The sequence below is a fragment of the Gigantopelta aegis genome, chromosome 8 (genome assembly GCF_016097555.1).
Source record: "Gigantopelta aegis isolate Gae_Host chromosome 8, Gae_host_genome, whole genome shotgun sequence".
Taxonomy (NCBI): domain Eukaryota; kingdom Metazoa; phylum Mollusca; class Gastropoda; order Neomphalida; family Peltospiridae; genus Gigantopelta; species Gigantopelta aegis.
In genome coordinates this window covers 81,492,347-81,509,981 of record NC_054706.1, presented here as the reverse complement: position 1 = coordinate 81,509,981, position 17,635 = coordinate 81,492,347, and the positions used below count along the sequence as shown (strand labels likewise).

The 17,635-nt window shown below is 39.6% G+C and overlaps 1 protein-coding gene across 1 annotated transcript; it reads left to right on the top strand.

Moving 5' to 3' along the window:
* Positions 1 to 314: 314 nt before the first annotated feature.
* On the top strand, positions 315 to 2,781 carry LOC121378197. The gene is made up of 2 exons (XM_041506276.1): positions 315 to 605; positions 2,195 to 2,781. The coding sequence occupies exons 1-2, from the start codon at positions 407 to 409 to the stop codon at positions 2,404 to 2,406; spliced, it is 411 nt and encodes a 136-aa protein (XP_041362210.1). The 5' UTR covers positions 315 to 406; the 3' UTR covers positions 2,407 to 2,781.
* Positions 2,782 to 17,635: the final 14,854 nt, after the last annotated feature.

The window sequence follows — 17,635 nt, the reverse complement described above, 5'->3', positions numbered from 1 at the left end:
TTTGAAGAAAAAATGTTGAATATTTAAGAACATGTTTTTGAATATTCAAGAAAAAAATAATAACTAGTGTAGGTGAAAAAGGTTGAATATTCAGGAAAAAACTTGAATATTCAAGTTTTGTATTTGGGTATATAAAGTACTGGGTTAGTTAACCCATCTTAGTGTTTGGAGAACCATGGATCGCAAAAGCCCCATATGTACCTATTTTACATTGGGTGTAACAAATAAGGAAATACTGACCTTTCTTGCGCAGAAACACCATATAATAATAAGCCTCAGGACATTGAAAGGAGAAACATCAAGATTAAAATTATATAGAAGGAAAGCCCATTCTGATATAACCGAGGTGGCGTTATTAATCTTGGAGAAATGTGATTCTTCTGGTCGTCTCCACGAATATCGTTGGATGCAACGGCGATGCCAAGAAAAAGGGCTGGTAGTCGGAAAAGAGACTGTTAGAATACTAATGAGCATTTGTGACCCCACGGGTGTTGCAAAACGAAAGAAACGAAGACTATCACTACGTAACTATTATTCCAAAGGGCCCAATGCTTTATGGCACATGGATGGATATGATAAGATTAAACCCTATGGTATATGCATTCATTAGTAGGGCTGCTTAATCCCATTTTTTGGCGAAATCGTTACCGAGTTGAAGAAAGCACCAAATTTGGTACACATGACCCCTAGGGCCTACTGATCAGATTCAGAAGGGGTGCCACGAAATCGGAGGTCTGGATGACCTTCAAAATCAAGGTGACGCTCTTGAGGAAGGTGCCAATATGATCCTTGTACGAACAGTTGACACAGATGTCATCGTCATACTCGTTGGAATATTCTTCACTTTTAAATCAAGTCACCCTGAGGTCGAACTGTGGGTAGCATTTGGTTCTGGAAAATGGTTTCAATACTATTCCATCAACAGTATCTGCAAGAAGCTTGGAAATTTGAAGAGTCGAGCCTTATCTGTATTTCACTCTATAACAGGATTCGATACTACGTTGCAATTCTTTGGAAAGGGGAAGAAGAAAGCCTGGGAGTCATTATCCAAGTGTCACCGAGTCATTCTGCCACATGGCTAACCATCCGTTTCAGATCATTGAATTGGAAATGGCAATATTTGCTTCACTGGAACGATTCACATGCATTCTGTATGATAAGATCACCAACCAGAGCAGCGTAAATGACGAGACAAGTGCTCTTCTCAAAATCAACACATGGAATGGAGTCTACCTCCTACCCAGGCTGCATTACTGAAACAAGTCAACAGGGCACAGTACCAAGCAAGGATCTGGACCGATTGTCTTCAGCAGAACCAAATCAGCCTAGTCCCCAAGGTCATGGCTGGACAAAACATGACAATTCTTGGATGCTTGGACCCTCTTGCCAGAAGCAGCAACGGCCTGCATAGAATTTGTAAGATGCAGTTGCAAAGCTCAACCTTGGTGTCACAAACATTGCAGATGCAAATGGCAGGGCTGAAGTGTACTTCAATGTGCAAATGCGGTGGGTCTTGTGGAACATAAGTACATGGCTTGTAAAATCTAATTATGAAAAACTAACTGGCAGCTGATGCTATTGAGAATTTTGAAACCCATCATTGATTGATAATTACAACATGACAGATTGTTTTTTGCAAGTACATATACATGTAGGTTGTGATAATTTTCAGATATAAATTGTTTTAATTTTGTTCACGGGCATCGTTTTCAATTTCATCTTTGATGACCTTGAATAACCAAATGACTTTAGGTCATGACATTGACCTACATTACCAAGGTCATCTCAAGAGTATATTAGATACTAGGCTGAGAGTATAATACAGAAATATCCATGATCCTATGGGTTGACAAAAATCACTAATTTTGATTTTCATATTTTATAATTATGACCTTGACCTAGACCTTGACCTTGAAAAGAATGTCAGTACAACACAATTCGTAAGATATATTCCACATTGATATATCCTTTATCTGGATACCTTTGATGAAGAGTAGGGTGCTTAAATCTAGCCAAACATGAAAATCACAGTGTTATTGTGAAATGTGACCTTGACCTAGAGTGAAGGTCATCCGTACCCCCGATTTCGTGGCACCCCTTCTAAATCTAATATGTACCCCCTAAGGATCATGTGTGCCAAATTTGGTGCTTTCTTCACGTCGGTATCGATTTTTTGATTAAGCAACCCCACTACATGGGTGTGTTGATGGATTCTCACGAGCTATCATATGGCTTCATGCATCTACCACTAATAATAACCCCAAAGTTATAACAAGCTACTTCATAGACGCTGTGAAAAGATTGAAAGGATGTCCAGAACGAATAAGGTCCGACAAAACAGTGGAGCAATTACAAAAGTTCTTAAGATGGGAACATACTGATAGATTTTCTCGTGACAATTATTGAATAGCTTTATTTACGGAACACGTGTTCATACTGAGCGAATTGAATCATGGTGGGGAATACTACGAAAGCAATGCATACAATATTGGATGGACACATTCAGAGATTTGAAAGAAGAAGGTTACTACACCGGGGACCTGATCGACAAGAGCCTTATTCAGTTCTGCTTCCTTGAGATAATTCAGGTAACAGTTGATAAATGTATTATGATATTGTATCATAGCGTTGAACATCGTTTATTATAGTTTATTCTAATACAACTAAAATTTTTCATTGGTTAATTTTCGTGATAAATCAGACGATTCAAGGCCGTAGCTAGGATTGTTTTTTTTTAAATTTTTTTTTTTTTTTTTTTTGGGGGGGGGGGGGGGGGCAGTTTATAGTCTAAAACTCCTGTCACGGGGATTCTATAATTCCCGTAACTGAATAAAACACGATTATCAAAATATCTCTCCTAACTATATCTATTAGATCTCTCTGTAACAGGCTGTTAACCCTAGTATGGCTCGTCTAGGTATGATCAGAGATACGATCTTATATAAGTATATATTATTATAGCACGTTAGTTCTCTAGAAAACACAACAAAAACACAATACACTTTGGAATCTGTATTAATCTACGCTGACAAATGTACAGCCGTAGTAGTAAATTAATAACAGCAATAATAACAACCCAGAACTGATCACTTAATTAGTTAATCTCTAGGTGTCTAGTTACACAATATGCGAATCACTTCACCGTTACACCACACCCACACGTGTGATAATTGAGAAACGCTTACAGGAGAAGTTAATTAATAAAGGAATTACAACACCATTCCTAACCGGTTAATTTATAATTAACCCTTACTACTCGTTCAGTAACGTGTGATAATTTAGAACGCTTCTTGGGGAACTTAATTAATAAAGGAATTACAGCTCTATTCCTAACGGGTTAATTTTTAATTAACCCTTAACTACTCTTTCAGTAATCTGTAACACAATATTAATACTGGTACCTATCAAAATAAAGACAATAACCTACAGTTTACCTAGGGTCTTCTAGGATGACTGGCTAAGCTTTATATTACCAAATACTCATATAATGTTAGAACAAGAAGTCTACGATTTACTTCGTCAGATGACCGAAGACACTGTCTAAAGAATATTGGTATAATACAGTACTAAAATATTTAAAGTCACATCAATCACATCAAGGTTATACACAGAGCAGAAATGATATTTACCAAGTCCTAACGGACTACGTTCGTGATCCCCTCGAGCCGTCCTAATTCGTTCTCCTCGACATCTCTAAAACACTAGCTATTTATTATAAATCAGGATTTTGCCTGGAAGTACAAGGCGGTACCTCACGTATCATCTCATGGTCTGACTCTACTAGAGTCGGTATTATTTCTCTCTGATCGTCAGACTTACTGACGCCATCGTCGCCAAAATCACGGTTGTAAAACCGCACTCGCAGAGGTATTACGTAACTACTCGCCACATGGCCTCCGCAGCTGGACTAAGTGCATATTGGAATGTCCGATCGTGCGAAGTATTACGTAACAAGTTGCCCATCTGGGCTACGGGCAATAAACTGCACACGGCCCTCTAACACAATTAAAATCGCCACAGGCGAAACAAATTTAAGAGCATGTACCGTGACACACCCCCACCTCAAAAAGGATATTTCCTCTACTCTAGGAATAGGGAAATATACTACATTAAAACAAAAAGGTGCGTTAACCGACGCATACGGGCATTTATAACACATGTAATAATAAGGTGACTACCAGTAATCACACTGAGTCTCTGAGTCCCTGGTATACAAAATAAAATATATATAAACAAAACAGAAATAAAGAATGTCAACACATTATCATAACGTTCAACTTCGGGACAGGGCATCAGCGATTACATTGGATGTGCCCTTGATATGTCCAATGGTAATTGGGAATTCCTGCAGAAGAAGACTCCATCTCAAAACTCTCTGGTTGGAGGCTTTCATTAGGATGGTCCAGTCCGTCTTCGTCTTCTGGGAACAGCACAGCTCCAGCACCCACGTCACTGGCACCCACAGCTAGCTTGAACGGCATTCGGTAGTCTCGTGCTGCCATCACGGGAGACGAGTAGCGCATCTGCTTGATACGGTCGAATGACTTCTCGCATTCACCTGACCAATGGAACTTCGTTTCCTTCCTTTTCAGCGTCGCACGTTTTCCAGGTTTTCTCCGATAGGCATGCTGTCGAATCGGTGTAGCGTTGGGTTCCAAGCGCACATCTTGGCTTAAGGTATTGGTAACCGTTGGAAGGTCCCGACAAATGGAAACATTGTCTTGTATCAATGTAGTCAGCTTTGCTCGCTGGGGGTTCAAGTCTGCTAGAATCTGGCCGTTGGCCAACTTGATCTCCGCAGTCTTGACGTCATCACAGGAAATTGAGTGTCTCTCAATTTGGACCGGTCTCTCTGGAACTATCGGCAGTCTGTCAAAATAACCTTTTAGCAAATTGGTGTGACAATACCTACGTTTCCTAACCCTATCAGGAGTGTTTATCACATACCCTGTCTCATTAACCCGTTTGTGCACAACATAGGGCCCGAAATACCTGTTCTGCACAGAACCCCGTTTAATGGGAAGGTACAGCAGCACCTTATCCCCTGGTTTAAATTCCCGACTCCTAGCCTTCCTATCAAACACTGATTTTATTTTGCTCTGAGCATGGCTCAGTTGCTTCCTAGCTAGTTCGGTCGCCGGCAACCTCCTATCCCTAACTCTTTTATTCATCAATACTCTCTCAGTTAACAATGTAGTGCGAACTGCCAACAATTTTGGATCAGCCCCCTGCTCTAGAACTAACTCTTGTCTATTACAAGGTAAATCCCCTCTATCAAAGACAACTGGTTCAATTCCCCTCTGCGGGAGATCAACAGGTTCCACCACATTTAATTCCTCAGTTGACTTATCTACCATATTACTGATAACCTCATCCACTCCAATATCATAGCTAACACACGTATCAGACAAATCACAAATATCCTCTGCGTCTTGTGCTAACCTACTGGTCATATCCCTAGTCATTACACACGCAGGATATTTAATCTCATCAACCTCACACTCTTCTATTGGTAACGTGCTGTCTTTAATTAACAGTTGGTCACATTTCGGCTGACAACACTGACTAGTCAAATCATTTCCCAACAAAACTCCTATGTTTTCAACAGGCAAGTCCTTCACAACACCCATAATGACTGGTCCCGTCACAAACTTCAAACACAAGAAAACCTTATGTAACCTGACAACCATCTTTTCTCCAGTAACCGAGGTTAAAACCAAACTACGTCCTTTGTCTGAATTTTCAATACCAGCTAAACACTCTTGCGTTATCAGACTCTGACTACACCCGGTATCTCTATAGATTGATATTGCCTTAGGACACAACTCTTGTTTCACATCACAAACCATACCAGTGGACACATACGGGTTTACTTTCTCTGCCATGGGACTAACCATTAACTCTCTCGCTAACGGAGCTGACCTCACTAAACCGACCACTTGCGCATTATCGCGTTTCCTTTAAAAACAGTCCCCGATAAGATGGTTATCCTTTTTACAGTAACTGCAATGTGGACGAAAAGTTCGTGCATTGGCTGATAATGCAGGCCTATCCTTACTTTGCCCACCAGGTACATTCCTTGCCTGACTAGCTGACCAACTAGATGACTCTCCCCGATAGTTACTTTCCCGGGAAAAACCTGGCTGAAATTTCTTCTTATCACCCTGTTGTAAAGAGCTACCCGGTACTGCCTGAGCTTTGTGTATTAACACGTAATCATCTGCCACTATGCCTGCCTCCTCTATCTTTTTGACATCACGATCCTCTAAATGAATACGTAAGCTAACTGGTAATCCATTTTTAATGTCCTGTAAGATCAACAACTCCCGTAACTCGGTATATGACTACCTGATGAGAAACAACCCATTTATCAAACATCCCTGCCTTCTTAGCCACAAACTCACTATAAGACTGACCCTGCGTTTTTCTCAACTCGCTATACCGTAAACGATAATCCTCAGGTCGTAATTCATAAGCCCTCAACACTGCAGCCTTAACTAAGTTGTACTGACTTGCTCGCTCATCACTCATTGAACTATAAGCTATACTAGCCTTCCCCTTAAACTTAGACACGGCTAACAATGTCCACTTAGACTCCGGCCAATTTAGCTGCTTAGCGGCCCGTTCAAAAAGTTTAAAGAACATGTCTACCTCCTCGTCATCAAATACCGGCACTGATCTATAAGCCTCCGACATGTTAAACCCATTTCCGGCTTCTCGTCTGACTTCTTCAGTATTCAACTTTAACTCATGTTCCACTTTTAATTTTTCTAACTGGAATTCTCTATCCCTCTCTTCTCTATCTCTCTCTCTCTCTCTATCCCTCTCTTCTCTTTCTCTCTCTCTCTCTCTTTATCCCTATCTTCTTTTTCTCTATCCCTATCTTCTCTTTCTCTCTCCCTCTCTCTATCTAATGCACGTTCTTCTCTTTCGTACTCAAGTCTTTTAAAAGCTAAACGTTGTTCCATACTCAAGTCACTTATCTCTATCTCTGGAACAATCTCACTTTCTTCCATAACAGGACTATCGCCAAAAACTTCCTGGATAATAATTGTCCTTATATCTCCTAAGGTTTTAGCTGATGTTAAATCAATTTCTCGCTCACCCGCGATTTCAACTAACTCGGCCTTACGTGCTCGCTTAATCTCCACTACACTGAGCGTAGGCCTATCCAGCAAATTCTTATCCATGTTTAGATATGACGCACTTAATATTAATTAATTTTCTAGTGAACAACGTGCTACTTCTGGTAAATTTGTAAAAATAATTTATAAAGCCCCCATTTACAAACAATACTTTTTTAAATATGCATGTCCCGTTTCAGATCCGGGACGAGCGCCCCAATTTTCTACTCCTGTCACGGGGATTCTATAATTCCCGTAACTGAATAAAACACGATTATCAAAATATCTCTCCTAACTGTATATCTATTAGATCTCTCTGTAACAGGCTGTTAACCCTAGTATGGCTCGTCTAGGTATGATCAGAGATACGATCTTATATAAGTATATATTATTATAGCACGTTAGTTCTCTAGAAAACACAACAAAAACACAATACACTTTGGAATCTGTATTAATCTACGCTGACAAATGTACAGCCGTAGTAGTAAATTAATAACAGCAATAATAACAACCCAGAACTGATCACTTAATTAGTTAATCTCTAGGTGTCTAGTTACACAATATGCGAATCACTTCACCGTTACACCACACCCACACGTGTGATAATTGAGAAACGCTTACAGGAGAAGTTAATTAATAAAGGAATTACAACACCATTCCTAACCGGTTAATTTATAATTAACCCTTACTACTCGTTCAGTAACGTGTGATAATTTAGAACGCTTCTTGGGGAACTTAATTAATAAAGGAATTACAGCTCTATTCCTAACGGGTTAATTTTTAATTAACCCTTAACTACTCTTTCAGTAATCTGTAACACAATATTAATACTGGTACCTATCAAAATAAAGACAATAACCTACAGTTTACCTAGGGTCTTCTAGGATGACTGGCTAAGCTTTATATTACCAAATACTCATATAATGTTAGAACAAGAAGTCTACGATTTACTTCGTCAGATGACCGAAGACACTGTCTAAAGAATATTGGTATAATACAGTACTAAAATATTTAAAGTCACATCAATCACATCAAGGTTATACACAGAGCAGAAATGATATTTACCAAGTCCTAACGGACTACGTTCGTGATCCCCTCGAGCCGTCCTAATTCGTTCTCCTCGATATCTCTAAAACACTAGCTATTTATTATAAATCAGGATTTTGTCTGGAAGTACAAGGCGGTACCTCACGTATCATCTCATGGTCTGACTCTACTAGAGTCGGTATTATTTCTCTCTGATCGTCAGACTTACTGACGCCATCGTCGCCAAAATCACGGTTGTAAAACCGCACTCGCAGAGGTATTACGTAACTACTCGCCACATGGCCTCCGCAGCTGGACTAAGTGCATATTGGAATGTCCGATCGTGCGAAGTATTACGTAACAAGTTGCCCATCTGGGCTACGGGCAATAAACTGCACACGGCCCTCTAACACAATTAAAATCGCCACAGGCGAAACAAATTTAAGAGCATGTACCGTGACAACTCCTCAAACGGTTAAGAAGAGAAGTTTCTTCAAGTTCCGATAATTTTTACCGGATTTGCACCCTTGCTAGCTACGGCCCTGCGATTTATGTAGGCCTACGCTGTCAAGGGCAACAAGGATTTAACCACAGCAAGATTTTTACTTTTCAGCACTCGTTCTGCTGCATATCGGCCTCGGTGGCGTCGTGGTTAGGCCATCGGTCTACAGGCTGGTAGGTACTGGGTTCGGATCCCAATTGAGGTATTAATCCAGATACCGACTCCAAACCCTGAGTGAGTGCACCTCAAGGATCAATGGGTAGGTGTAAACCACTTGTACTGACCAGTGATCCATAACTGGTTCAACAAAGGCCATGGTTTGTGCCATCCTGCCTGTGGGAAGCGCAAATAAAAGATCCCTTTCTGCCTGTCATAAAATAGTAGCCTATGTGGTGACAGCGGGTTTCCTCTAAAAACAGTGTCAGAATGACCATATGTTTGACCTCCAATAGACGATGATAAGATAAAAAAAAATCAATGTGCTCTAGTGACGTCGTTAAATAAAACAAACTTTACTTTCGTTCTGCTGCCGTCTAGCCCTATTTGTGCTGTTTTCGGTAGTGTCTTAATTCCGTGGGTTCCATTATGTTAAAATAATTTATTTAATAATTTGTATAAAACTGCTAACCTGGGATGAAATTTATATTATATTATTATTATTATTATTATTATTATTATTATTAGCCATTTTAATTTTTAATATGGAACACTCGATCTGCGGTTGTCTGGCCTCGTATGTTGTCTTTTGGAGTAAATCAGTTCCGCGACACCTATTATTTAAATAGTGAGACAAATAATCTGTATACAAATTACTAATCTCTTCATATAAAAGGTTTATTTGAAAAACAATACAAAATAACACTATTTTTCATTGAATCGTTTAAGATGTGTTTTCAGGTTAAAAGTTTAGAAGACCAATATGAAACTAATTTGACCATTTTTGGTTTGCAAAAGTTGCAAGTTATTATACAATGCAACCTTTATTGGGTGTAACATGGGGTAAGGGATGAATGTTTTACCCAACAGACATGTCTTTAAGTAATAAATTATACAAAACCATCTAAATACAGTCAATGTGAACTCTGCTACTGTCTGTATACATGTATTTATTTATATATTTATGTACTGGTTTTACACTTAAGATTAAACTATTTAGAGTTGGGAATTTATTTATGGATTTAAAAATAATATCTTGACCTGTGTAATCAGTTCCCAAGCATGCCGGCAAGAACTGGAGGTTCAATTTTGCAGAGAGCACACATGGGCAGGAATTAATGGTACATGTATCTACTGGTACTGGTCACTTCCATTTTACCCTTTTATAATTGATTCATCGACTAACGTGAGAGCCCCCCTCTTAGGAATCTGGCCTTTTATAAGGAACAAACACCAGGGCTCACCCTGTCCATTGACAAATTAGCCAGCTGCTAATTTTCATGCAAAGTAGCTACAACATTTAGTTTTTGACAAATAAAATGTTCTTTAAATTAGTCACTTTTGAATAAATTTTGAGTAAACTCTCGACATATATATCTGAAAATTGGCTAAAACTAAATGTATTTCAGTGTGAGCCCTGCAGCATCTATATGTAATGACCAATCACTATGGTGCAATAGTGTGTTATCATAAGGGACACAGATTCATCAAAAGGTGGCAGTTCAGCATCTATATGTAATGACCAATCACTATGGTGCAATAGTGTGTTATCATAAGGGACACAGATTCATCAAAAGGTGGCAGTGCAGCATCTATATGTAATGACCAATCACTATGGTGCAATAGTGTGTTATCATAAGGGACACAGATTCATCAAAAGGTGGCAGTTCAGCATCTATATGTAATGACCAATCACTATGGTGCAATAGTGTGTTATCATAAGGGACACAGATTCATCAAAAGGTGGCAGTTCAGCATCTATATGTAATGACCAATCACTATGGTGCAATAGTGTGTTATCATAAGGGACACAGATTCATCAAAAGGTGGCAGTTCAGCATCTATATGTAATGACCAATCACTATGGTGCAATAGTGTTTGTAAAAGGAGGTTCAGGATGCACTGACTGGAATATTATGAGTTAGCGTATGAGTTAGCGTATACATGCAATATTATCGGAGTGATATTTGCCACTGAAAAAAGGTTGGTGGTGCTAACCCCCTCTAAATCCACCCCTGAAAAAAGAATACTTAACTTTTCTGCTAAAAACATTAACAGTCACTAAAAACAAAAGGCAGTAAAACAAATAAAATTTGTTTGCGATAGAATGGTTACAAGCTAATATTCAGTTTCTCAAATCAGACGCGTAACACACGTAACAAAGTTATGTAACACACGTAACACTACATTTTAATGATTTGGAAAACAAATATCTGAGTAATAAGATTATTCTTTTCTGATAAATATTAACTTACATATTGGTGATTAAAAGCAACATACACAATTGTATTATGACTTGTAAACTCACAGAACTTTGGCAACTTTCAAATCTGATAGAAAAATGTCTGTCGTGCGAATGTAACACACGTAACGCCATTACAAATATGTTTGAAATTTAGCCAATGTTTCTTGTTTTATTTTGTGAAGTACTAAAGTAGGATTATTACTAATCAGTAGGTTATAACAGGAGCCCTTTCATAGATTTCTAATTTACACACATTTTCACCCAAAGTGAGTCTGAAGTGTAACACACGTAACGTGGAATTGGCCTAAAACGTCATATTTTATTTTGAATAATTTTTTATCCATAAACAATAACGCTCATTAAGACAACTTGCCCGTATAAAATGGTGTCATCAGATATGACGTTCACTGACGACGTAATTTTTTTTACGTTCATCGAAAAATGAACAAACTCCCCGTTTCTACGTCTGGACCAATGGGATGACGTTACGTTGTAATGAATGTAACAGAAATTTAATTATAGGCATATGAGCCTACATTCGCGTGAGTATGGTGCTGGTGCTTACCAACATAATGGCTGATTATTCAAAACATAGTAATACCATATATTTTATCACTTTTAGTCTCAAAACTCCAACAAGTTGAACAACATATCACACAACAAAGAGATAATAAATTTCCATGTAATAATAACCAAGGTCCAATGTCATGGCCAAACATTCGTTGGTGAATAACAAAACCAAGTATTTTATATCTGACGTATACTAGCATCATAAATCGCTAATTAGTTGGATATCATCTAGAACAAATCATAGTGTTTTACTAAGAATAAATGAAAAACTGTTAGTTTGACTTCAACCAACATGTAACCTGTAGTTTAAATTCAAGCTAGGTTCATTTCCATGCTTTCTTTGTTGCTGAGCAATATTTCCCAGTCGGCCCGAAAGTCAGGGAAACTAGTGTAGGTAGAAGGTATCTCTAACACAGCACCACATGTATGTGCTGTTGGAACTCTGCCCGCACCATGACGTGTCACAAACTCGACTGTAATTCGGTCGACACAGATAACGTCTGATGCCGTCATGAACCGTAGCAGCAAACACAATTGCTGATAGTTCCTGCTCTTGATAAATGTTACGAGGTAGTTGAAAGACGACTGCTCTTCAGATGTTGAGGGATTGCAATGGAGCAACTTCACAACGTTTGTGACTGTTGGCTTCAGCTGATCATATCTGTCAAAATTGACTTTAGATCCGGGAAGTGGTTCTTCAGACCAACTCCAGCAACTTTAGTGATGTTATCAAGGGCGTATTTGCACTCCTGGATGAGTACTTTATGTGCCACTTTTATAACAACGGGCACGATTTCTTCTGCTTTGGGTGAAACCCGCACCTGGGCTTGCTCCAGTATATCAATCAATTCATCTTCGTCGTAATCCTCTCCTCCTAGGGCAGCTTGAACAACATGTCTCTCTGTAGGCGTCAAAAATTCCACATATGAGGACTTCAGTATCTCCGGCGTAACTGCTGCTTCGCCGTGGACTACTGCTGTGATGAAGGCCATGGAGAGTTGTACTGGGAAGTGCCCATGGTCATTCATCCCTTTCAGGAGGATTCTTCCTACAGCCATCCACTCTTCCATGCCATAGTTTGGTGTCAGGCATGGCACCCGTTGTGTATCTCCTTCCGCTGTCTTCTGGAGGAATGACGTCCAGAACGCAGTATAAGCTTCTCTGGACACCCCTCTCTGGTCTTGCCCCTTCTCATCCACAAAGGTTACACTCGGTGAACTATCCACTATTGAAGGATTTTTGAAGATGTAAACCATGTCCTCTTGAATAGTAGCCCGGTGTAATCGAACCTCACTTTTAGTTTCATCTGTGTCTGTGTTCGTCATTGGAGGTGTGTTCAGCAATTCATTTATTAAGTCATCTGCTTCCTGTGAATAGGGAAGGGTTTCATCAAACAGTGAATCATCAATGACGCTGGCTACATCTAACAATGTAACATCTGCAGTGTTGGTGGCAAGGACTACATCCATCGAAGGGACATCTGTGGTGTTGGTGGTAGGGACTGCATCCATCGAAGGGACATCTGTGGTGTTGGTGGCAGGTTTTTTTTGCAGTGGCAGCCAGATAAAAGCGTAATTTTGACAACTTTGTGATTTCTCTGTGTCACTCATCATTGTAATACATGTTTCATCAATCTGAAAATAGAAAAAAAACAAAAAAACATGCAAGGGGCCATTCAAATATTACGTAACGCTAAGGGAGTGGGGGGGGGGGGGGGGGGTGTAAAAAAAACCCAAGCGTTATGTGGCGTTACAAGGGGTGGGGGGGGGGGGGTGTATTGAACAGCGTTATGTAACACAATTTTGTTTTCTCTTAAACGTGCCATGCCATGACAACAATATATAATGCAGGTTTTTAGAGGTAAATGTAAACCCAAAACAATAATAAATCAAGCTGAAATGCTTTAATACACCAGACATTTTAATATTGTATTTATATGTTTTCCCCAAGGAGATTCTCAGGATTCAGGGTCTGGTATAATGTTTCTTTGTCAACCATGATGGTGATGAATCAAAATGGCGCAGGTGGAAAACCCGCGTTTTGGGGGGGGGGGGGGGGGGGGTCATCGTACAACAATGCGTCACTTTAATGACGTCATCGTAATACACATGGGTATAAATAAACATTGCCACGTTACTTTGTCTGTGTATTTTGGGGGGGGGGGGGTATCCGAGCGTTACGTAATTTTTTAAAAAAATTTTGGGGGTGTGTGTGTGTATGGTCTAGCGTTATGGGGCGTTACAAGGGGGTGGGTGGGTGTCTAATTTTGACCAAAATAGCGTTACGTAATATTTGAATGCAACAGTACAATATTTTAAGGATATATGTAAAACAATTCCTCGACACCCACGACCCTCGACCATCGACTCTCGACCCACAGGGAAAATTGTTTTCAAACCATTTCCAACTGATTTTGAAAAACGAAAATCGCATCATCGCACCACTTTTTGCATATTCGGTATTTTTGATCACCTTAGACAATTGTCAACTGCATAAGAATCTGACGGTCTAATCTTAATCTCCTACACCTAAAGTTAGGTAGTAGATTCATGAAATTACAGAAATTTAATAATATAGCATAAATGTATAGAACTATTAGAGGGGGATCTACCGTATTGTCAGATTGCGTGCATTGGTATAGAATACCGGTGGGGACAATCAAAAATGCTTATTGCGAATTGCTTATTCACATATCCCAGAAGAACATTCCACAACCATACTTAACACTGATTAAATAAGCAATTGGCAATAAGTCAGTGTTTTTGGATAGTTTATTATTATACCATGAAACTATTCAACAACTACATAGAATTTCCCAATAAGCAATTCCCAGTTGAACCCCCGTATTCCATACATTGGTTTCGATCGTAGGTTTAGCTTTCGTTTCAGTCCAGGGTGCGGCCATCATCTGCCCAAACGTAAATTCAACAGCTGTGTGGGTCGGGGGTCGGGTTGTTTATTATTATTATTATTATTTTTTTTTTATTATATTTTTACAATGTTAAACACATCATTCTATGAGCATGACAGTGTAACTAAATTATATTTCCTTACATCCTTAATCAATTTTTAATTACATGATAAATATTTTTGATAACAAATCTTCTCCAAACGAATCTTTTCCAACATTTCTTCTTCAACACCTTGATCTGTGAGAAATTCTTCCATCTTCTTTCTTGATCAACAGTCATCAGCAGTCAACCTGGATACTGCTGTACATACAGCGTTCTAACTGGCCTTTAAATTAATCTATATTGAAAAGATTCTAGTAAACAATTTTCTTGAATATTCAAGATTGTAAAAAGAAGTTATATGGCCCTAATGGGATTCAGTATTATTTTTTGTTGAATATTCAACTTTTTTTCTTCTTGAATATTGTAACACAATACCCTCACATTAAAGGAACAGATAGCTAACTAATTTCTCCTGACATTAAAGGAACGACGATGGCCAGCGGAAGTCAGTCCAGAAATCTCCGAACTAATTCTCCTGACATTAAAGGAACAGCGATGGGCCAGCGGTGGTCAGTCTATAATTCATATATGAACTTTCTGGACGTTTGCGAGATGACCGCGTACGACTGTGTTGACGGACAGATCCGGCCTCAACCGACCAATGTCGCTGCATAACCCGCATACCTTCCTCGTGCCAGTAGTGTTTAAAAGAAGAGCCAGCAAGCTCTATCGACAGTCTTTTCTCAACCACGAAAAGCTCCGGCCAACGGCAATCCAAGAATCAGCTACTTTGTTGACCCAGCCGGTCGTTATACTTTCTGACGAAAGTAAAACTGAAACATCCGACGATAACGTGAGGCAGATGCAGTTCCTGTGAACATTTTATCCCGAACCACGATCATCCTATCAGTTAACTCTGTGACGAGAACCCAGAGAAGAACTGAACTATACCTTGTGAAATGTGTAACTTATAACCTATTAAAATGTTCCTTAATTTGATCGATCTTCCGAGTTTATCAACCGTTGTACGAGTGTTTCACAACGCGCGCTCGTACAGCGACGACTATAAAAGAGTACTACCACTATACGAATCATCGAGTGTCACTAACCATACGACTGGTAGTGGCACAATATTCAAAAAAAATTCTTGAATATTTAAGAATTTTCTTGAATATTCAAGATTGTAAAAAGAAGTTGTATGGCCCTAATGCATCCGTCCCTGATAGCTATGACAAAATTATAACACCCACCCCCACCCACCCCATTCTCTATCACCAACTTTACAGCCTCGTTGTGACCCCTTCTCGATTTTACGTTGGATCCGCCACTGATCCATCCCTGCCAGTTATTACAATGTTCAAAAATAGCAAAATTACCACACATATACACCCCCCACCATCATCACCCCCCACCACACCATCAACTCTTTTCCATCGCCAGCTTCACAGCCTCGTTGTGACTCCTCGATTTCACGCCTGGGATACTTTACAACGATCAAATTTCAGTCTGCTATAAATATGTCAGCATTGATGGATCCAGGACATTCAGAATGGGAAGGGGGGCATGTGTCTTCGATTTCACGTTTTGTCCGACACTGATTGTGCATCCCCCCACCCCCCCCCCCCCCCCCCCCCCCACCCCTAGGTAGCGCGCCATGTCAGTATTTTAAATGGATTACCTAAGTTTTACTTTAGCTCCACGCACACAGCCGACCGGTTTCTTTGAGATTCTAATTAAACGACTGACTGTCGTTTTACGGTCGTCGCAGCACCGGTCGCAGCAATTTTACGGTAATTACCCACACACTCTGCGGTAATAGGCTCTTTCGTACAAACATAAAATGTAGTAAGTACTTTTACAATAACCCCGTGCGGAGAGCATTTAAAGCTGCAAGTTCTCTTCCCATCTTATGATATCTATTACTAATACAAAACACGAAGATATCTAAGTTTAAGTTTATTTTGTTTAACGACACCATTAGAGCACATTGATTTATTAATCATTGGCTGTTGGCTGTCAAGCTATCGTTTTTGGGTGTTTTTTTTTTTGGGGGGGGGTGTTTGTTTTTGGGGGGGTTTTGGGGTGGGTTTTTTTTTTTTTTTTTTTTTTTTTTGGGGGGGGGTTGTTGTTATATGGACCATCCCACAGACAGGCTAGCAGATGCCACGGCCTTTGATACACTAGACATGGTGCATTGGCTACAACGAAAATAGGCCTACCAACGGGGATCGATCTTAGATCGACTGCGTACCAGGATAGCAAATGCTAAACACAACGGTAACTGCAATTTAAATAAACTCGGGCTTTTTCACCCATCTCTAAAGTACTGCCGCTATTTTCAACAACACAGCAAAACAAAAATGTAATTGCTCTGTACCTTGTTTTATATATAATTACATATATACTTACTTTCCGTCAACGCTACATGGCAATCTGATCGGATATCCAGACACGTAAGACCGATTATCCAGACACGTAAGAACGATATCTTGGATATCCAGACACGTAAGGACGATATCTTGGATATCCAGACACGTAAGAACAATATCTCGGATATCCAGACACGTAAGAACGATATTTCGGATATCCAAACACATAAGAACGATATCTCGGATATCCAGACACGTAAGAACGATATTTTGGATATCCAGACACGTAAGAACGATTATCCAGACACGTAAGAACGATATCTCGGATATCCAGGCACGTAAGGACGATATCTTGGATATCCAGACACGTAAGAACAATATCTCGGATATCCAGACACGTAAGAACGATATTTCGGATATCCAAACACATAAGAACGATATCTCGGATATCCAGACACGTAAGAACGATATTTTGGATATCCAGACACGTAAGAACGATTATCCAGACACGTAAGAACGATATCTCGGATATCCAGGCACGTAAGGACGATATCTTGGATATCCAGACACGTAAGAACAATATCTCGAATATCCAGACACGTAAGAACGATATCTCGAGGGGGCAGGGGACGATTCAGGATTTGGTAAAGGGGTCATAAAATTCTAGAAAGGGCAATTTGAGTTCGTCA